Raw genomic sequence first — 19,338 nt, 5'->3', positions numbered from 1 at the left:
CATACGAGTGCTCTCAATCTCCCCCAACGTCATACGCCTTGTACTCTGATACTCCGGACTCCATAACGGGATGAGAATCCGGTCTCGCCCGTAACGCTGAATCATCCGGCCGCTGATTGGCTGCCGGGCGGATCACGGGATTCCTCGGGGCCAATCCAGCCCGCGCCCAGTTTAGTCCATCTCGCAAGTTTTTCTTCTCTTCCTCCTCCGTTCTTCCCTCCAGCTTTTGGTTATTCTCATCCACGACCCAATTCCTTGTATATTACCCTCTATACTTCTCTTTTGTCTTTCTAGACCTCTTCTCCTCCTTCACAATGCCCAAGGACGCTTCTTTCGCTCCCGGTAAGCTCTCTCGCTGTTCGCTGGTCGTCTCCTAGCCAGATCCGCCATCATGCCTTCACTGCACTTCGGCTGCGTCCAGACCAGAGGAACACCAGGAACACAGGTGACCGGACGGTGATACCTGCCTCTGTTTTTCCCGTGGTCCTTGTTCGCTTCCTCGATGGCTCCCTCACCCCTTCTTCCAACTGGCGCAGCTGTCCTCAACGCCACATCCATCCCTCCCATCATGACTCGCTTTGACACGCTCTGTTTTCTCACCACCATTGATCTGCGCGAGGCCGAACTGGAGGCCGCCGAACTTGCGAACCAGACCGCTAACAAGTTATCTGCTACAGGTGACTCTGCCAAGGGCGCCAAGCTCTTCCAGGTGAGCATGACCTCGATCCCCTCTGCATGCGCCGCGACATACTGATCTTTCTCCAGACCCGCTGCGCTCAGTGCCACACCGTCGAGGCCGGTGGCCCCCACAAGGTCGGGCCCAACCTCAACGGTCTCTTCGGCCGTAAGACCGGTCAGGCCGAGGGCTATGCCTACACCGATGCCAACAAGCAGGCCGGTGTCACCTGGGACGAGAACACTCTGGTATGTTTTGCCGCTTTGGATGCGTGCGATCCTCCGGCGCATGGCTGACTCGCACAGTTCTCCTACCTCGAGAACCCCAAGAAGTTCATCCCCGGTACCAAGATGGCCTTCGGTGGTCTCAAGAAGGGCAAGGAGCGGAACGACCTGATCACGTACGTTTGTTCCCCCAGTGGCGGAAGACCCCCAACTGACGGCCTGCAGCTACCTCAAGGAGAGCACCGCTTAAATGTCCGCATGATGATGTCAATTTCCTTCCTTCAACCCGTCCGTGTGGGGTGTCGCGCCGGCGAACCCGACGGACCGGGCATGTAATATTACTCGTCTTACTCTGTTTATTTGCAATAGACCTGGCTTTGCTTTGTGCGGTGGACCGGATAGAGAAAGTTCCCTCGCCGACGGTGTCTATTCCGCCGAAAACCCCCTTGTTTCGTTTCTTCTACTTGTGTGTATTCCCAGTTCGGCTTTCTCTGGCCGTAATGAATAGAGACTCCTCTCATGCATACTTGGGTTCTATTGGGTGGACGGGATGGGTCACGTGCCGGTTGTTTTTGGATCCCGACCTTCCTTTCTATCTACTTCTCTCCTCTCCCTACGGAGGACTCTACTCTTATCTTCTCCCTACTACGCAGTACAAGTTGACTGTACAGTCGATTGCCTTCCGATATCTCGTCTCCTGATTCATCCAGTCTACCACCTCCACCTCCACGCTCCTGTCATCGCAATGTCTCAGTACACTTCCACCTCCGTCCACTCCTGCAGCCGAGAGGAGCCAAAAGATCCCTCGGGACGATCATTGGCGGACAGCGCCTCTATACTCGAGTGAATAGTCCCCAGACTACCGGCGATGCGTGTACGGCGCAGAACAGCAGCAGAAACCCCCCCGGCACATGACCTCCTGTGCCCACTGATTGGCCCAGCCTCGTCCGCGAGGGGTTCCATGGCCACTTGTACCTCGTCCCTCCATCCATGGTACTTCCCGTCTCTCTTCTCTCATCATTACAAGGTCTCGCGAACGACTTGTTCTGCTCAAAACACATCCCTCTTCCGCCTCCTCGACTAACCCCTTGCAGTGGTTTCATCGTTGGTGCTTAAGCGCCCTGCCTTCCTGACGGTCCGGCCGGGTCGCATCCCTCAGGCATCAAGGTCCCTTCCCATGTCTTGCATCGTTCCATCTCGGTGCTTTCCATCTGACCTGCAGCATCTTTCGTTGTCATTCGTCTGGACGACAATTCCATTTACTTCCTTTGACTCGCACTTACCATCCACTTCTTCCTCGTTCTTCCCTGATCTAGCCGCCCCGTGCACTCTTCCGTGCCTTGTCGGCCTGAAGCGCGCTTGCGACAACTAACCCCTCCCTGTCTTCAGCTTGCCAGTGACCTGGCCTTCGCAACTACGTACCGTTTGTGCACCCCGCCGTCCATCATGTTGGACGAGCTAGACAACGTGTTTGATGATCATCCCTCGTTGGATGCCTCCCTCGAGGACTTTGAGAACCACAGCAATGCTCACCGCTCGCCAGTCTTTGGCCTCCCGTCTCAACACTCGGGCTTTCGCTCCGAGGAATCCGACGGCGACGACGATGACTCGACCCCCAACGGAGAGCGCTGGTCGCCGCCGGGCTTTCGCCGATATGACTATGTGCAGGGGAGCGGCTGGTACCGTCATCAGCCCTACGGGCGCAAGCCCGATCCGGATCGCTTGGTGCTCAAACCCACCGTCGGCCTCAGTCCGTCGCAGTCGCGCGAACCCAGTCCGCAGTATGAAGACGCGCTCGAGGGCCCCGCCGCCTCCAAGCGCGGCCATTCCGTAGAAGGAGGCGACGTCACCATTGCCGCCAACGTGCCCTTGCCGACCGATGCAGACACCCCGCAGAAAGGCCGATCGCCGAGCCCCGGCCCCGCGCACGGCGCGAAGCACGAGGCAGTGGACTTTGGGTCGGAGAACAATCTGAGCAATTGTATGGCTTGATCTCGGTTTGCTACCATGTCCAGTCCGCTGGCACGGCATACTAACGGGTGGGCCCTTTCTCAAGATATCCGCTTCGCGGTGCGCGCGGAAGTCCAGCATCGTGAGCCCTTTGTCGCGTTCTTTCGCTACGTTCGCTCCAAGTTCGATCGGATCACCAGTTCGAAATCGAATGCCACCCTGTCCATCCTGATCGCGCTGCTCTCCGTCACCTTCATGCGCGCGCTCTTCATGCCGAACGTGCCGCAGGCCATCCCGGACCTCGTCAAACTGTCCGGCTTCGCGCGCTCCTTCGAGCCGCTCATCTACTACTCAGAGAATGGGGTGCAGCAGATCGGCACGCTGCAGGAGACCGGGGTCGCCGTCTGGGACCTCAGCGAATCCGTCCGGGGCACCAACATGACGAGCGCCCCCATTATCGTGCGCCAGCTGGACGAGCTGTCCGAGTCGCTCAAGTCGCTCTCCCTCGAACTCACGCGCTTCTTCGCCAACGTGGACTCCGACGTGGACTCCATTCTGATCGTCATGGACTGGGCCAAGCGCGAGCTGGAGACCCTGTCGTCGCAGCCCCCGAGTACGCTGCCATCCATCGTCTTCGACAACGTCCACGACCTCCTGTCGCGCATGGGCACGCTGGAACGGGTCGCCGTGCCCAGTGGCGGCGGAGACGCGGCCGGCAGCGAGCTCACGACGACGCCGACCACCTTTGGCAACATCGTGACGACGCTGTTCGGGCAGACGGCCGCGCAGCGCACGCGGGCGACCCTCACACGCACGTTCACCGAGTTCCTGTCGGTGCTGGAGGAGTCGATCAACAGCGAGCTGACGCACTCGACGGCGCTGTTCGCGCTGTTCGAGTCCATCGATCGGCAGTTCCTCAACCTGCAACGCACGGTCGTGCGCGAGTCCGACGCGCAGGAGCGCGCCGAGGGCGAGATGCTCAGCTCGCTGTGGACGCGGGTGCTTGGACCGGACGCCGCGGTCGTGCGCAAGTACGAAAAGAACAAGCGGCTGCTGGCCAACGTGCGCAGCCGCACCGTCGCCAACAAGCATCTCCTCATGGACCATCGCAGCCGGCTGTTGACGTTGAAGGTCAACCTGGAGACGCTGCGGCGCAAGCTGGTCAGTCCGCTGGTGCGTCGCAACGACTCGGTCAGTTTTGTCGGCTCCCTCGAAGCCGCCAGCCACGGGCGGAGCCATGGCCGCATGCTGGGGCCTGTTGAGGCCGTGATCGAAGGCCAGATCCGCGGCCTCGAGGGCAGCTACGACTACCTCCGGTCGGTGCGGGAGAAACAAAAGGCCAAACTGATGGAGATGGTGTATGGGGCGGGGCGGAAACTCCCGACCACCACGATGCTGGCGGAATCCGACGCCGACGCCGAGACGATAGACGGATGAGCGACAGCAGCGTTTGATATAGACCGCGATTTCATACATCCACGGGTGCGATTCCCCATTCAGTGTCTATTTTTTCCTCCCTCCTCTGTCGCATACATCTCTGTATTCCATGGCGTTGGTGCATGGGCTCCGTCGGACGGTTCGGGTTGGTTGTCTTTAGGTCTGGCGTCTACAGACAGGTCATCGCTTCTCCATTGAACGACAAAAAGCGGTAGACTTGGAGGTTTGGGTTGGGTTGGTGGGTTTGGTTGTCTATAGTCTGGTTGTGTTTCCAGCGTTCTAGTTGTCTGATGGTGATCTCTTTCAATTCATCGTACTATATGTAGCAATCGAATAAGCCAGTAACAGCTTCAGTCCCGAGTAAACGCCTGACCCCCGTAACTCCGCGCATGCTGGACGAATGTCCCGGTTCTATCGTTTCCTAACCTAACCCCGACCCCCTCCCCTATCAACATGTAAACCCCGCTAAAACCCATATCCGCCGGCTCCATACGGCGTGGCTCCGTACGGCGTGGCGGCACTGGCCCCCCAGGCACTGGCGGCGCCGCCGTTCGCGTACGCCGTGAACCCGCCATCGATGCCTTCAGGCGGCTCGTAGGCGTCGGGACTGCGCATGCCCATGATGTCGTCGTCGTCGGGGCCGAGCATGCCGTTGCGGTCCGGGTCGGCGCCGGAGCCGGACAGGGAAGAGATGACGGAGGCGAGCTTGCGCTGCAGCACAATGATGCTCTGCTGGATGATCATGTCGGGGTCGAGGTTGCCGATGCTCTCGACGTCGAGGTAGAAATTGGAGGGCTGGGCGTCGTAGTCGAAGGGTTGGTCCGGGGGGGCGGGGTGTTCCCAGGCGGCGTTTTGGGAGACGGGCCTGAAGGTCGGGGGTCAGACGAAAGTGGGGGAGAGAGAGAGAGAGAGAGTAGGGGGAAAAGGTGAGTATATACATACCATTCTTTGACGGGATCCTCCTCGTACCAGTAATCGACATGGCGGAGGTTATTGTGGGGGTCGTACTCGAAGCCGACGGCGGCGGTGGGCGCCCACTTGGCGTGTTCCTTGGCGATACCCTTTTTCGCGATGCAGGTCATCTTGAGCTCCTGGCCGCGGCGCAGCTTGCAGATGAGGGGCCCGTTGCCGGCCGGGTCGGTGATGACGGGGTCACCGACGGCGTCGTTGGCGCGGTCGCCGGCGACGACGAGGTCGCGGGCGTAGACGCGCATGATGTCGTCGGTGGTGCAGCGCGCGTGCAGCTGGAGCGTGACGCTGCAGCGCGCGCAGTGGTCCTCGCACTCGCAGTCGCGCGTGTACTCCATGTCCTGGTCGCAGTTTTTCGAGTTGAGCGGGATCAGCCCCAGCCGGTGGGCGAGAAACTCGTCCGCCAGCACCGAGGTGTTCTTTTCCACCTCGACCAGATCGATGGCTACCGTTGGGACTTCGGCGAGCATCGTACGGCGAAGCGAGTTGGCGAAGGCGAGGTCGACCGAGCTGAGTTTGAAGTCAACCCGGTAGGGTTCGGCCTGCGACGTGTTAGGAGGGCAGATGACGCGGGGGGAGACAGAACCGAGGGGGGGATACCTCTCGCACGGTTACTTGAGGCCCCGTGGGCTCGATGTCCATCTCAGTGTAATCCATGGTGGTGAATGGGAAGAGATGGGGGAGATGAAGAGGTGAAGTTGGCGGAGAAGGAAAGAAAGAACAAGTTGGGAGGGAAGGGCTTGGCGCTTTTCCCGATTGGGCTACGTACAAGGACATGGATTGCCTTAGGTACCTCAGTATGCAGGTAAGAACCTACAATAACATCAAAAATCCCGTCCAATTCATCTATGGACGATTCTATAGGGAGCAAAGCCTCCAGCCGCCCAAAACACATCAAACTCCAAGTGACAGCCAGCAGAACCAGATCCAATCCAATCCAGTATCCAGTATGGATGCAAAACAGCAAAAAGAAAAAGATACAGCCATTCTTTTCGAGATCATTTCATATCAGTCGTAACAGAGTCTCTTCCCCCCCGGGCCCACTGCTACCGCTTCATGGAACTGCGATTCAGCGCTTCCAACAGCTCGGGCCGGCTGGCCAGCGCCGCCGCCGCCTGGGCATACGGCACCCATTGGCGTTTCCGCTTGTGCATCTCGGGCCACTGGGCCTCCTCGCGGTCGACCGACACCTCGAAGAACTGATACGATGCCTTGGGCGCGTGGGCGGTGAGCAGCGACGACGGCCGCATGTCCGGGATGAGCCCGAGGTCCCGGTGGACGGTGCAGATCACCCCGGCCTCCTCCCAGGCCTCACGACAGGCCGCCTGCTGGGCACTCTCCTCGTCCGTCTCCCATCCTCCCTTGGGGAGGACCCAGCTACCACTCCCGGCGGATTGGATCAGGAGGACGAGCGATTTGTCGGCGGAGAGGGGGACGACGCCGGCGACGAGGCGTTCCCCTTTCGACCCGTAGCCTGGGGAGGGGAGTTAACGGAGGGAGGGCCACAGGCGGCGTTCTTAGATGAACTCACGTTGGTTGGTTCGTCCGGTTCGGGACTCCATAGATCTGGTGTGGTCGACCATGTTGGGGCCCATGAAGGAGTAGGATTTCCAATCCGAAAAAATCCGGAGGAGGGGGGGGGAACCAAGACACGGGAAGAGGATACGGAGGAGGGAAAGAAGGGAAAGGGAATGGAAGAGAAGGTCAATGACCTTCGATGAGGCCAGAAAGAAGCCGAAAAGCCCCCCGAGGAGATTTGGAGAGATCGAGAGAGAGGTGGAGGAGGAAAAAGACTGGGTCAGGACCGGGTAACCCTATGCTATTTTTTTTTTCTGTCGGGACGGAACCCTGAAGCGAGACAGGCGGTCGAGAAGGAATTCGGACAGACGGAACTCGACGAGAGGGACAGAGGCAGAGGAGAGAAGAGAAACTAGGGATCCCCGTTCACACCCGTGGCGGACGGGAATGTAGAAGGTGAGTAGAGGAGAGAAGCGGACATGATGATGGAGATGGAGGAGGACGGACGGACGGCGGAGATTAGTAGTACCAGGACCTGGAGTATGGGACTGTTAGGTATGTACCTAGTATCTTACGTATTACACCTAGGTAATAGACCGTCTACCTGGGTACCTAGCAATTAAGAGGATTATAAATATCTACATTATTCTATTAATTCTTTAATGACGAGATGATTGTCATCAACTGAATCAAGTCCATCGCTGGCACGATGACTAAGCGTGTATACAAGATCGATGACTGATCACCAGCTCAACTTCAGTTGTATAGTTACTTCGATCCCGTGATCTCCCTCTTCTACAACTCTCTCCTTCCCTCCCTCCCTCCCTCTCTCTCTCTCTCTATCCTCCCCCTCATCAGTCCTCATGGACATCGACGCTGAAACCGCCCGCAACCTCTCGCTCTTCCGCCCTCTCGGTCTGTCCCTCCCACGTGTTTCCCCCATTGGCCCTCCGTCGCCCTCGTTCCAGGACTATCGTCTGACTAACACCAGGCTACCAACGCAACTCCTGCGGTTACTGCAAGTCCGATGATGGCAGTGCTTCCTACTACACCAGCTCCGTCTCCGTCAGACCCAATCACTATGAACTCCTCGTCAACCGCGGCTGGAGAAGGTGTGTCTTCGTCGATCTCTCCGCCGAACGCCCTCTCACCATCCTAGATCCGGGACCCTCTACTACAAACCCAATCTGCAGCGAACATGTTGTCCGCACTACACCATAAGGTGCATCCCATCCCCCCCCTCCATCCACTCTCCAGCTGCCCCGCACTAACCTATCAGACTCGACGCGGCCGCGTTCAAGCCGCGCAAAGACCAACGTCAGGCCATCAACCGTTGGACCAAGTTCGTCCTCGGTCCTGAATACTTGCGTCGCGCTGCATACCTCTGTCCCAGGACCCGCGAGTGTGTCCCTCCAAGTCCCCTCCTCCGATCTCACTGACCCATGACAGGCAGAAGAACCGTCGTCGCTGCCATTTCGATCTGCTCCCGGCCGTCCACGAGGCCGAATACGCCAACGTCCCGCGGCCCATCGACCCGCGCACCAAAAGACCTCTCGAGCCCGCCCATCGCTTCGAGGTCAACCTCGAAGGGGACTCCATCTCCCAAGCCAAGTAAGTCCTGCCCCCTCCTGGTTGGCCCTGGGCTCGGCCTGACCCGGTCAGGTTCGACCTCTTCCGCAAGTACCAGACCACCGTCCACAAAGAGGACCTGTCCAAATGGCAGTCCAAGGACTTCAAGCGCTTTCTCTGCTCCGGCTTGAAGCGGTCCCCCGCCGATCCGAAGTCGTCCGAGAAGAAACTCGGCTCGTGGCATCAGTGCTACCGGCTCGATGGGAAACTCATCGCCGTGGCCGTGCTGGATCTCATGCCCAGCGGTGTCAGCTCCGTCTACATCTTGTAAGCACTGCTGCAACTTCCCCGCCCGAGACCATCACTGACCGTCCAGTTACGACCCGGAGTATGAGGCGTGGGAGTTCGGCAAGCTGAGCGCCATGCGCGAGATCGCCCTGGCCCTCGAGGGCCAGTACCAGTACTACTACATGGGTGGGTTACCTGTTCTGCAGACAGCGACGTCATACTAGCTAACGCACGCAGGATACTATATCCACTCCTGCCAGAAGATGCGCTACAAAGCCACCTTCCAGCCGCAGTATGTCCTCGGTACGTTGCCTCCCCGGCCGGTGTGAAGGCTGTCCTAACCGCGTGCAGATCCCGAGAGCTACACGTGGGATCCCCTCGCCGGCGAGCTCGCGACCAAACTCGACCAGCGGCCGTACGTCTCGCTGTCTCGGGACCGTCGTATCGCCGACGGCACCGCGCCCGAGGCGGAAGCCGAGGCCGACGCAGACGGCGAAATCAACGACGAGGAGATGTCGCTCTTCGACGTGCGCATGCCCGGGGTCCTGACCCGGGAGGAGGTCCAGGCCCTCGATCTGGACCATTGGCTGCTCCTGGTGCATGGGTCGTTCGTACATATGATCGTAAGTGACTGGACCGTCGTGGGTATGGCGGGATGCTGATACTTGCAGGATCTGGTGGGGTGGGAGAGAATGCCGCTGGATCATCCGCAGTCGGTCAAGGGGATTGTGGCGGAGCTGGCGGCAACGCTGGGACCAGAGGTGGTGCCGAACAGCGCAGTGGTGCTCTTCGATTAGGCATAACTAAAGCTGATTACTTCTAACACATTGACGAAGGCGCCGTCGCCACATAACGAGTAATGTAAGAGTTGCATTTACTGCATTTTACGCATTTGCCGCGCCACATGTTCAGTAACGTATTAGTTCCATTCTATGTAGTACAAATCAGATCAGACATCCCGCCCACGCCACCAGAACGCCAACCAAAACAATGCCAGTCCAGATGCAGTTGCGAAAGCACGCTAAAAAAAAAAAAGGCAGAGAGGAAAACGACAATCACACCATCAACTCGACCGGCGGAAGGGCGGTCTTGGGCGGTGTCTTCTTCACAGGCAGCTCGACCGGACTCAGCTCGTCGCCGTCGTCGCCGTCGATGCTGGTATCCTCGACCATGACGGCGGGAAGGTTAGGGCTCCCGCCGTGGTCGTCGGGGTGGTAGATGAGGGTGCTGCTGCGGCTGCGCTGCCGGGAGACGGAGGCAGCATCGGTCACGGGCCAGCTGGCGGCGCGGTGATCGGAGGAGAGCGACATGGGGGAGGCGAGCGTGTCATCAGCGGTGGTAGTGGCGGTGGCAGTGTTGTCGAGATCCATACGACCGGCCTGGTCGGTCTTCAACTTGGCAAGGGCCTGGGCAAGATCGCTGGCGTGGACCTCCTTGTTGGGGGGCTCTTCGTTGCGCAGAACCCAGCCGTGGGGAGGACTCGGGGGTGGGGAGATGAAGAACAGCTTGTCGAGCTGGGGTGCCTGGAGCAGCTTGGGGGCTTCCTCGTCGAGGAGGGGGGTGGGCTCGCCGAAGTAGGTCTTGGGGCGGATGGTGGTGGCGAGGAGGGCCTCGGCGTCGAGGAGTTTGCGGACGCGGATGGCGTCAGCCTCGGTGCGGAACGAGCACACGATGCGGCGGAAGGAAGGCAGTGGCGAGAAGGAGTTAAGCGGGGCGATGGACTCCAGGTGGGAGCGGATGGTGGCCAGCGAGGAGGTCTGGAAGAGCCGGGGATCGTGCAGGTCGGTGATCAGGAGGGTGTTGGACGGAGGGGATGGTTGGGACAGCGCCGGGAGGTTGGAGAGATCCAGCGAGAGAGCTGGACGGTGGGAGGAAGTGGAGGACGAGCGAGAGGCTCGATGGGCGCCGAAGGAAGGCGACGAGGGGAGGGAGTCGGACATGATGTGGTGGTGGTGGTGGTGGTGTTGTTGATGTTGATGTTGTGAGGTGGTTGTAGAGTGGAAGTGTAGAAAGAGATGAGGTGGGTGCTGAAGTATAGGAGTGCTTATATAACCACCACTCTCCTTTCTTCGTTTCTCTTCGTCTTCAGTCTTTAGTCTTCAGTCTTCAGTCTCTGATCCGGACACTTCTCTCCTCTTCTCCTGCATTCTCCTTTTAAATCCCTCCGTCCGCTCTCGTCTGCTGCGCCTCCTTCACATTCGCGGCGTCTCCGCTCTGCACAGCCTCGTCGCCTCCCCGATCCGGCTGTGGCTGACGGTGCGTGCATCAGCCACACTTTGTCCTGATTCAGGGGAAGAAAGTCTGAAACAGTATGAAGATGAACAGGTCGATGTCAACTATCTCTGCATGCATAGCCGCTCTTCTGCCGGGACTCCGTAGCTACCCATCTAGGCTCCTCAATACATCTCCAAGCCTTGCGTCACGGCTTCCTGCATAGCCTCTACCTAGGTAGTCTACTAATACTCCGTACAACACCAACACCGCCCTGTCAAGGCAGCTCAATTACACTCAATATCGCCCGGTCCCGGTCCGCCACCGCTCGCTTCGTCGACTCCGCTTCCGGCGCATACACTTCAAACGCATGAGGCAGACCGGGATACACATGCAACTCGACGCTGATGTTCGCCGCCGCAATGCGACCCGCGTACGCAATGTCCTCATCGCGGAAGATATCCAGCTCGCCCGTATCGATATACGTCGGCGGCAGGCCCTCCACGCTCGTCGCCCGCGCCGGCGCCGCATACGGGGACGCACGCTCCGTGCCGATATCCTTCCCCAGCAGCGCAGTCCACGCCGTGATGTTGTCGTCGTTCCCCCAGAACGCCAGCGGTTCCAGCGGCGCGATCGGCGTGGTGTTCCGATCGTCCAGCATCGGGTAGATGAGGATCTGTTTGGCCAGCGGCGGTGACAGCCCGCGGTCGCGCGCCATCAGCGCCAGCGCCGCCGCCAGCATGCCGCCCGCGCTCTCGCCCATCGTGGCGATCCGGCTGCGGTCCACCCCAAACTCCCCCGCGTGCTCATACAGCCAGCAGAGTCCCGCGTAGCTGTCCTCCGACGGCGTCGGGTGCGCGTGCTCCGGTGCCAGCCGGTAGTCCACCGAGAACACCGGCACGCCCGTCCGCTGTACCTGCAATCGCAGCATCTTCGTAAACAGCTCCACGGTGCCTTGGATTGTGCCGCCCCCGTGCGTGTGCAGAATCGCTGGGCCCGGCGTCGTCGACGCCGACGACGCCTTGGGCGCGAACCGGTACACGTTGATGGTGGCCCCGTCGTAGGAGCGGATCGGGTGGATACTCTGTTCGACGTCTGGTGCGTCTGGCAGCTTTGCGAACATCGCCGCGTAGCTGGCGGTGATGCCTACCCGGCGGGCCTCGACGTCGTGCACTGCCGGCGCTGGCGCGCCAGCCCTGGCCGCCAGGACCTCGGCTGCTGCGGCCGCAAAGGTAGATTCGTAACTCAGGGGCATTCTCAGGAACTGTTGGAGTGGAGAGGTACAATGCGCACGGCGTACTGCGTACAGGGGAGTGTGAAGGATCTATGGGCAGTGAAACGATTCCTTCCGGGTTCACGGCATGGCGGGGGGAAAGTGGGCGCAGGGGAGTGGCAGTGGACCCCATTCATGAGGGGAGAGTTACTCCATCGGGCATGGATAGCCGGGGGAGTCCATCTTATCGGATGTGTCACAGCAAGGCCACTGTCCCGGAGGCGAATCCCACAGTAGCGGACATGAAGGTATCCAGAAGCGACAACAAGTCGACTGCCTGTTGGATTGATTACTGACCTGAATGACGTAGCGTCTTATATAAGCATCTATTAATTACATACACGGTCATACCGTATTGCCGTACCAAATACCGGCCCGTCGTGTCCCCGAAAGGCGGTCAGGGGCGGAAGAAAGTTCTGTTTTCTGACGATGTCACCGATTGCTTCTCTTCCCTCTGCTTCAGCTTCTGCTTCTCTCTTCCCTCTGCCATTGTGCTCCCATTTGCCATCATGTTCCAAAGATCCATCCTCAGACAGGCCCAGGCCGTTCGCTCTCTCCGTTCCGTCCGTTCCCTCTCCTCCGCCCCCCTGGCTGTCCGTCGCACATCACAATGGCAGCCCCAGCTCTCCCAGTTCCGTCCTCTCGCCCCTCGGTCCATCTTCCGTAGCTACTCCACCGAGAACCAAGCCGCGAAGGACAACGCCGAGGCTGAGAAGAAAGACGGGGCCGAGGAGTCCAAGGAGGCCGAGGACCCCGTCCAGAAGGAGCTGGAGGAGAAGAAGAAGGAAGTGGTGGACCTCAAGGACAAGTATGTCCGCTCCGTGGCCGACTTCCTCAACCTCCAGGAGCGCACCAAGCGGGACATGGACAACGCTCGCAACTTCGCCATTCAGCGTTTCGCCGTCGACCTCCTCGAGAGTGTCGACAACTTCGACCGTGCCCTCCTGGCCGTCCCCGAGGAGAAGCTCAGCTCCGAAGCTCCCGAGCACAAGGATCTGCAGAACTTCGTCGAGGGCGTCAAGATGACCCAGAACATCATGATGAACGCCCTGAAGAAGCATGGCCTCGAGCGTTTCGACCCGAGTGAGCCCACCGAGGACGGCAAGGCCCAGCGCTTTGACCCCAACCGTCACGAGGCCACCTTCATGGCCAAGGTGGACGGCAAGGAGAACGGCGACATCATGTACACCCAGAGCAAGGGTTTCACTCTGAACGGTCGTGTCTTGAGAGTAAGTCACGGGTTATCCGCCGCTGCACGTGCATGTTCTAACCTCTCTGTAGGCTGCCAAGGTCGGCGTCGTCAAGAACGACTAATCGACTATCTCCGAATACCTTCACCCCTCGAATCCGCATCGCATCTCCTGAACTCCTATCTACCTTTCTATCTGTATAATATACCATCTACCTCTCTTCGTCATGTCGGAGACGACCACGATCTTTGATAGCGTCGTGTCTTCCGGGACTCCCGTCCCAGATCATTGCTTCTTGTTTCTATGAATGCATGTGTATGATACACCTTTCGTACGATTGGAGGCGTCTGGGTTGTCTTCCTCTCGTACGGTTCATGTTTTCTGGCGTTGTCGCACCCTCTCTCCTCTTGTCTTGTATATTACGCGATGGCCTGTCGTGTCGGCTCCTCAAAAGCGAGATGTCTCTTTTGGATTTGGATTTGGCATGGATGTGGGTATTCCTTGCATGGCATCTGGTTCATGTCTTTTGTCTTTACTGCATCACCTGATGTCGGATTTGGTTGGCAGCAGACATCGTGTCTAGAGATTAATATGACTATGGTCTCCTCCATTCTTTGGCCCGGACGTGGATGACATGTCGATCATAAGACAGCGTTAACTAATCAATAGTACGTGCGTACTCCTATGTATGTACAAACTAATGTCGCAACGACCAGCTACCAGTGCGAATCGCTGTTCGACACCACCGAGATGTCAACCTGTTTCTTGATCCCCTGTTCACTGTCCACCACGGACGGTTGCTGCGCGTCCCGAAGGATCTGCTCGATACTGTCGCAGTCATCGCGGTTATTCGACGTGTCCTGCTCCTGAACATGTGTCTGGGTCGTCGAGTTCTTCGAGGGCCCTTTATGTTTCGATAACTCGTAGGACCGTGTGGCCGCGCTGGAGATCTTCCGTACGGACGAAATGAGCAGCGGCCGGATGCACGGCACCGATGAGGTGATAATGATGATGAGATTCTCTGCATAGCCCCAGCGGATCAACTCGACAGCGCCGGAGGCCCCGAGATTGGTCACGCTGGGAACCTGGTCCAACTTGGTCGTTTTGATGATCGACGCAACCATCGCCCTGGGGTCGTTAGTTCGAGCGCGGCGCATGCCAGGTTCACACGGGGTACATACAGTATGCCCAGACTGAGCAGGACCATCAAACTGATCTTGATCCGCAGACGGAGGTTCAGATTCCAGAAGACGACCGTGGGGAACACCGCCAGGAACAGGTCCGTGGCCGAGTTGAGCGCTATCATTCCATGTCAGCTACTCCATCCACAGCACAAGTTTCGTCCGACGGTCACCTACACGAAGAAAAGTAGGAGAATCGCACCACGGCCACGTCGTCGCCGCAGGTGGTCTTGATGTGGGCATTCCACAGCACCCGCGCATCGCGGCAGATACTGAGCGGCAGCACGGCGGACACGATATTGGCCGCCAGCTGCAGCAGGAGCGCAACCCACAGGACGATGCGGAACACCTTCTTCCCACCTAGGATGCCAAGCAGGTAGAGGGCGAAGGAGGAGCGGGCCAGGCCGGTGCTGAGGGTGACGAGGAGCACCTGGATGGCGATGTATTTGAGGACGGGCTGCAGGTTCTCCTCGGGCAAGGACAGCAGATCCGAGCCGAAGCCGTTCTTAACGGATAGTGTCAGGAGCGCGGTGGACGACACCGTCATGGCCTGGACATGAATCATACAGTCAGTGATGGACTGGGCGGTTTGTCCGACACGGAAAGGGTGGTCATTACCCATGCGACGATCATGAGCACATCGTCCACGCGAAAGTGGTGGATCTTGATCTTTGCGATCACCCGAAGAATAAGAATCACAGTGGCGATGGCGACGGCCGCCCACATGCCCCGTTCTAGGGCAGGGCCAGTGCTAGGTGAGGTATTGGAGGCCATGTTAACGCGCAAAGGCAGACACTGCCATCGCGATGGTATGGTCTTCTTTTCAATATCTCTCGCACAAAGGGAGTCGGTTAAGTGCCTTGTGCCTGCACTGTAGTACGCTGGTGGCAACCAGGGTTCTCAGGACGCTTGATTCGCTCGTCCCATGGCTAGACCAAGAAATAAGATTCCGAAGATTGGGTTCAGAGACACAGCTGGTCAGCTCAATCACGGCTAGTCCCAAGTCTGGGGCCCGATTACTCTATAAAATTGGAGCCCTGGTCGGGCGCGCTCCGACCCAGATCGGTGGGAGCTGAAGGTAGTCCGCTCACTTATACGACATACGGCGGCACAACGTGCTAGAGGCGTTTTATCTCCCTTCATTCTCCATCTTCAACGGTCAGCGGAGATCGATATGCCATGCTACGGTGCAGATCTTGCTGGTCCGAACGTCGACGGTAGAGAGACCCTCTTGTCCTAGGGACAGGGCGGATCCGTCTACGGTTCCGACGGTGGGTCGGCGAAATTTTGTGCAAAGTTCTCGTTCCGACGAAGCCAATTAATCAAGTGAACCGACCTGAGACATGCCCTTCAGAACCATATATGTTGTGTAAGCGGCCCGGAGAATCGGCACAAGCCTTCGAATCACAGGGCTGGCTGAGTACCCACGAGGGTTCATCTGGGGACCCACGACCACGTTGCCAGATCGGGGCCTGTTCTCTGCCGGGGCCAGGGGCGGCCAACGAGAATCCATCATGCCAGATGGCGTCGAGATACAGCTACGAAGCTACCATGGCTCCGTGCAGGCTAAGCGCACTTGGGAATGTTGTCCGATAATACGCCACGAAGGGCAACATGGCCGCCAACAGCGCCTCAGATGTCCGATAGCAGGACACTTAATATGTATAATTTGCTCGAGGACGCGCTTACATTCTACTAGAATGCTCATATGATCCTACCAGCGATAGCCGGTATTTTATTTTGTCCGAAGAAAACCCAGAACGTTGCATCGAGCTAATGCTATAAGAGGGATTTCTAACCCACTTCTCAATTTTGGATAGAAACCCAAATCCGGCGAGGATCTTCACTGCTCGACCATAGCATACCAGACCTCTGTCTGGCATCTGGCTCCTGCCAACTCCACCCCGTCTCAAGGATGAAGGCTTCCTGGGCCTTTGCGGCCACCGTCGCTGCTCTCCCCGCTGGGGTACTCTCTTCCAGCGATTGCTACTGCCTGCCAGGAGATTCCTGCTGGCCTGCCACCTCCAGCTGGGACTCGCTCAACAGCACCGTGGGTGGTCGCTTGGTCGCCACTGTTCCCATCGGCTCCCCATGCCATGATCCTACCTATGATGGGACCGCTTGCAAGGACTTGCAAGATGACTGGTACCTGCCGCAAACTCAGTATGTCAAAGATTCCGGTTTTCCGGGGCCCCGCGGGTTTCGGTAGATGGACAAGGGCTAATGCATCTGGCTCTAGCTTCGTCTCGTCGTCCTCTGTGATGCAAAGCTACTGGGCAAACCAGAGCTGTGATCCGTTTACCTCCGAGTCGAGGCCGTGTCTTCTCGGCAACTACGTGAGCTATGCAGTCGACGTCCGGACGACCGACGATGTGGCTGCTGCGATTCAGTTCGCCAAAGCCAACAACATCCGTTTCGTCGTCCGCAATACCGGTCATGAGTACGTTTGTCCGCCCACTGATTCGTACTCCTGTTGACGTCCTCTAGTTACCTCGGTCGCTCCACCGGCGCTGGCGCCCTGTCCGTCTGGACGCACCAGCTGAACGATATAGAGTACCAGGATTGGTCTGATTCCACCTACCAAGGCCCGGCCTACAAGCTCGGCAGCGGTGTCATGGGATATCAAGTCCTGGACGCTACTCGGGGCACAGGCCATGTGCTTGTTGGCGGCGAGTGTCCCACCGTCGGTCTGGCGGGCGGATACACCCAGGGCGGAGGCCACTCCGCGCTGAGCACTGTCTTCGGCCTGGGAGCGGACCAGACCCTTTCGTTCGAGGTGGTTACGGCCTCCGGCGACGTCGTGACGGCCTCTCGCACCGAAAACGATGATCTCTACTGGGCTCTTAGCGGCGGCGGTGCCGGTAACTACGGCGTCGTGACCTCAGTCACTGTCAAGGCGCACCCGGATGGCACCGTGTCCGGAGCAGGACTCCAGTTTTCCGCCGCGAACATTACCTCCGATGTCTTCTTCGAAGCCGTGGAGCGTTTCCATACCTTGCTGCCGGCGATGGTCGACGCCGGCACGACCGTCATCTACCAGATGACCGACTCGGTGTTCCTCATCAACCCGTTGACGGCCTACAACAAGACCACCGCGGAGGTGAAAACAATCTTGGCTCCGTTCCTCCGCGCCCTCACCGACCTGGGCATCCAGTACACCACCTCCTACACCTCCTACTCCTCCTACTACGACCACTACAACAAATACATGGGTCCTCTGCCCTACGGCAACCTCGAGGTCAGCCAGTACAACTACGGCGGCCGTCTCCTGCCGCGGTCAACGCTCGAATCCAACGCTACGAACCTTGCGTCGGCCCTCCGACACATCACGCAGAACGGCGTCATTGCCGTTGGCGTGGGCATGAATGTGTCCGCCGCGAACGACGTGCCCAACGCCGTGTTCTCCCCGCTGCGCAACGCCGCTGTCACCATGCAGATCGGCTCTGCCTGGAACGAGTCCGCTCCCTGGTCCCAGATGGTCGACGACCAGTGGCGCATGACCTACGACTATGTGCCTGCTCTGGAGGCCGTTACTCCCGGTTCCGGCGCGTACCAGAACGAGGCCAACTTCCGCCAGCTCAACTGGCAGGAGACTTTCTTCGGGGAGAACTACGATAAGTTGTTGAGCATCAAGGAGAAGTGGGACCCGGATCACTTTTTCTATGTGCTCAAGGGCGTGGGTAGTGACTATTGGTCTGTTGCGGATTCGGGACGCATGTGCAAGATTCCCACGTCTTGCTCTGCTTAGTTGTATGACGTTGTATGATGTATTAGTATTAATTTAGTTGTATAGACTATAGATTTGAAGCTTTTGCTTTCTACGAAAAGTGGCACAAAATTTTACATGTACTTGACTCAGTTTTTGTTCATTATACAATTTTCATCCGAACTTGACACCTTAAGTCAGTGTGGCCGAGTGGTTAAGGCGACAGACTAGAAATCTGTTGGGTTCGCCCGCACAGGTTCGAATCCTGTCGCTGACGATATTTTTTTCCCTCCCTCATCACTCTCGTGAAGAGGGCACCCAACTTCTTTTCCTAATTCCGAGCAGTATATTGCAGGCTAACGTATTAAATGGTAAGAGCCGCAATCTCTTACTGCCATATTATCAATTCTCCAACTCCGCGACAGTTAGCACTTTGACAGCTAGGGAAGAATGTATGCTCAGCCCACACATAACTATATGGCTGTAGTAATATTATGACCCCCAAGGCTGTTATACCAGTTCAACCGAAGTTGCATGATGAGGATAATAGGAACTCACGGTCATGCTCCGGGGACATGATAGGCGTGATGAACCAAGTGTATTTAAGCAACGATCACCTCCCCTGCATTCAGGTTTATCTCTTATCTTCTGAACCAAGCTATTCCATCTTTCGAGCGGCAAATGCGCGTTTTATGTAAGTTTCTTTTTGCATCGAAAATACCTTTAATATTTTGCTCGCAGAATGTCCCTAGGATCTTTTTCCTAGAAAAGACTGGCAGATATCATCTGATAAATGTATTCGACCTGCTGTTTCCTACGTGGGAAGCCCATATGACAGATAATTATGGGCAGTTAGGCTGACATAGAAGATATTGAAAAAAAAGGTCAAAAATTAGGCAATAAATGGGATTAATCAGTAAAATCAATCTACAGATATTTATCTTTCACCGTTTAATGGTGGGTAGCAGGATAAATACTTCCATATGCATTTTGGTACGGCGTTACTACATAAAATCGGCAACTTTTAGTTGGTACAGGTTGCCAACCCTCCCAACCTCAAAATCATTCCAACGGGTCTCCATTTGGCTCACGCGCAGAAACCTCAAATCTGTTGGACCCCAGAGGACTAAGCACTGGAATTCCATC

General features: G+C 57.7%; 12 protein-coding genes and 1 non-coding gene across 13 annotated transcripts; 8 read left to right on the top strand and 5 right to left on the bottom strand.

The window, feature by feature from the left end:
* The first annotated feature begins 202 nt into the window (after window positions 1-202).
* Window positions 203-1,887, top strand: BDV59DRAFT_178628 (c-type cytochrome). The gene is made up of 5 exons (XM_073689806.1): window positions 203-342; window positions 678-709; window positions 766-924; window positions 982-1,076; window positions 1,126-1,887. The coding sequence occupies exons 1-5, from the start codon at window positions 315-317 to the stop codon at window positions 1,148-1,150; spliced, it is 339 nt and encodes a 112-aa protein (XP_073547962.1). The 5' UTR covers window positions 203-314; the 3' UTR covers window positions 1,151-1,887.
* A 288-nt stretch (window positions 1,888-2,175) lies between these two features.
* Window positions 2,176-4,462, top strand: BDV59DRAFT_33242 (uncharacterized protein). Its single transcript, XM_073696221.1, has 2 exons — window positions 2,176-2,881; window positions 2,957-4,462. Exons 1-2 carry the CDS (start codon window positions 2,347-2,349, stop codon window positions 4,285-4,287), a joined length of 1,866 nt encoding a protein of 621 aa, XP_073547961.1. The 5' UTR covers window positions 2,176-2,346; the 3' UTR covers window positions 4,288-4,462.
* Window positions 4,463-4,752: 290 nt separating this feature from the next.
* On the bottom strand, window positions 4,753-5,913 carry BDV59DRAFT_202162 (DNA-directed RNA polymerase II core subunit RPB3; the record flags this gene model as incomplete). The annotated part of the gene is made up of 3 exons (XM_073693976.1): window positions 4,753-5,152; window positions 5,230-5,798; window positions 5,857-5,913. 3 exons carry the CDS (start codon window positions 5,911-5,913, stop codon window positions 4,753-4,755), a joined length of 1,026 nt encoding a protein of 341 aa, XP_073547960.1.
* Window positions 5,914-6,077: 164 nt separating this feature from the next.
* On the bottom strand, window positions 6,078-7,321 carry BDV59DRAFT_178620 (NUDIX hydrolase). Its single transcript, XM_073689805.1, has 2 exons — window positions 6,788-7,321; window positions 6,078-6,730 (listed from the first exon to the last, which is right to left on the bottom strand). The coding sequence occupies exons 1-2, from the start codon at window positions 6,849-6,851 to the stop codon at window positions 6,303-6,305; spliced, it is 492 nt and encodes a 163-aa protein (XP_073547959.1). The 5' UTR covers window positions 6,852-7,321; the 3' UTR covers window positions 6,078-6,302.
* Window positions 7,322-7,487: 166 nt separating this feature from the next.
* BDV59DRAFT_33191 (arginyltransferase) lies at window positions 7,488-9,493 on the top strand. The gene is made up of 10 exons (XM_073696218.1): window positions 7,488-7,689; window positions 7,766-7,886; window positions 7,934-7,996; window positions 8,054-8,176; window positions 8,224-8,385; window positions 8,437-8,670; window positions 8,720-8,817; window positions 8,869-8,934; window positions 8,983-9,254; window positions 9,303-9,493. Exons 1-10 carry the CDS (start codon window positions 7,638-7,640, stop codon window positions 9,426-9,428), a joined length of 1,317 nt encoding a protein of 438 aa, XP_073547958.1. The 5' UTR covers window positions 7,488-7,637; the 3' UTR covers window positions 9,429-9,493.
* Window positions 9,265-10,751, bottom strand: cbpA (putative calcineurin binding protein). The gene has a single exon (XM_073696220.1). It carries the CDS (start codon window positions 10,569-10,571, stop codon window positions 9,687-9,689), a length of 885 nt encoding a protein of 294 aa, XP_073547957.1. The 5' UTR covers window positions 10,572-10,751; the 3' UTR covers window positions 9,265-9,686.
* A 1-nt stretch (window position 10,752) lies between these two features.
* BDV59DRAFT_33193 (alpha/beta hydrolase) lies at window positions 10,753-12,450 on the bottom strand. The gene has a single exon (XM_073696219.1). It carries the CDS (start codon window positions 12,095-12,097, stop codon window positions 11,120-11,122), a length of 978 nt encoding a protein of 325 aa, XP_073547956.1. The 5' UTR covers window positions 12,098-12,450; the 3' UTR covers window positions 10,753-11,119.
* A 174-nt stretch (window positions 12,451-12,624) lies between these two features.
* On the top strand, window positions 12,625-13,429 carry grpE (mitochondrial nucleotide exchange factor MGE1; the record flags this gene model as incomplete). Its single annotated transcript, XM_073693975.1, has 2 exons — window positions 12,625-13,344; window positions 13,397-13,429. The coding sequence occupies 2 exons, from the start codon at window positions 12,625-12,627 to the stop codon at window positions 13,427-13,429; spliced, it is 753 nt and encodes a 250-aa protein (XP_073547955.1).
* A 592-nt stretch (window positions 13,430-14,021) lies between these two features.
* On the bottom strand, window positions 14,022-15,260 carry BDV59DRAFT_202156 (uncharacterized protein; the record flags this gene model as incomplete). The annotated part of the gene is made up of 4 exons (XM_073693974.1): window positions 14,022-14,433; window positions 14,487-14,604; window positions 14,664-15,036; window positions 15,105-15,260. 4 exons carry the CDS (start codon window positions 15,258-15,260, stop codon window positions 14,022-14,024), a joined length of 1,059 nt encoding a protein of 352 aa, XP_073547954.1.
* BDV59DRAFT_178611 (uncharacterized protein) lies at window positions 15,230-15,780 on the top strand. Its single transcript, XM_073689804.1, has one exon. It carries the CDS (start codon window positions 15,293-15,295, stop codon window positions 15,560-15,562), a length of 270 nt encoding a protein of 89 aa, XP_073547953.1. The 5' UTR covers window positions 15,230-15,292; the 3' UTR covers window positions 15,563-15,780.
* Window positions 15,781-15,933: 153 nt separating this feature from the next.
* On the top strand, window positions 15,934-16,257 carry BDV59DRAFT_178610 (uncharacterized protein). The gene has a single exon (XM_073689803.1). The coding sequence runs from the start codon at window positions 16,001-16,003 to the stop codon at window positions 16,196-16,198; it is 198 nt and encodes a 65-aa protein (XP_073547952.1). The 5' UTR covers window positions 15,934-16,000; the 3' UTR covers window positions 16,199-16,257.
* A 52-nt stretch (window positions 16,258-16,309) lies between these two features.
* On the top strand, window positions 16,310-18,405 carry BDV59DRAFT_33175 (putative isoamyl alcohol oxidase). Its single transcript, XM_073696217.1, has 3 exons — window positions 16,310-16,649; window positions 16,726-16,926; window positions 16,974-18,405. Exons 1-3 carry the CDS (start codon window positions 16,402-16,404, stop codon window positions 18,232-18,234), a joined length of 1,710 nt encoding a protein of 569 aa, XP_073547951.1. The 5' UTR covers window positions 16,310-16,401; the 3' UTR covers window positions 18,235-18,405.
* Window positions 18,389-18,469, top strand: BDV59DRAFT_t92. Its single transcript has one exon. It is a non-coding gene; the product is annotated as a tRNA-Ser (tRNA).
* The last annotated feature ends 869 nt before the right edge of the window (window positions 18,470-19,338 follow it).

This window comes from Aspergillus ambiguus (assembly GCF_047715705.1).
Source record: "Aspergillus ambiguus strain CBS 117.58 unplaced genomic scaffold BDV59scaffold_16, whole genome shotgun sequence".
In the NCBI taxonomy this organism is placed as follows: Eukaryota; Fungi; Ascomycota; class Eurotiomycetes; order Eurotiales; family Aspergillaceae; genus Aspergillus; species Aspergillus ambiguus.
Note: the sequence above shows the minus strand (reverse complement) of the source record. Positions and strands in the feature narration are given on the sequence as shown.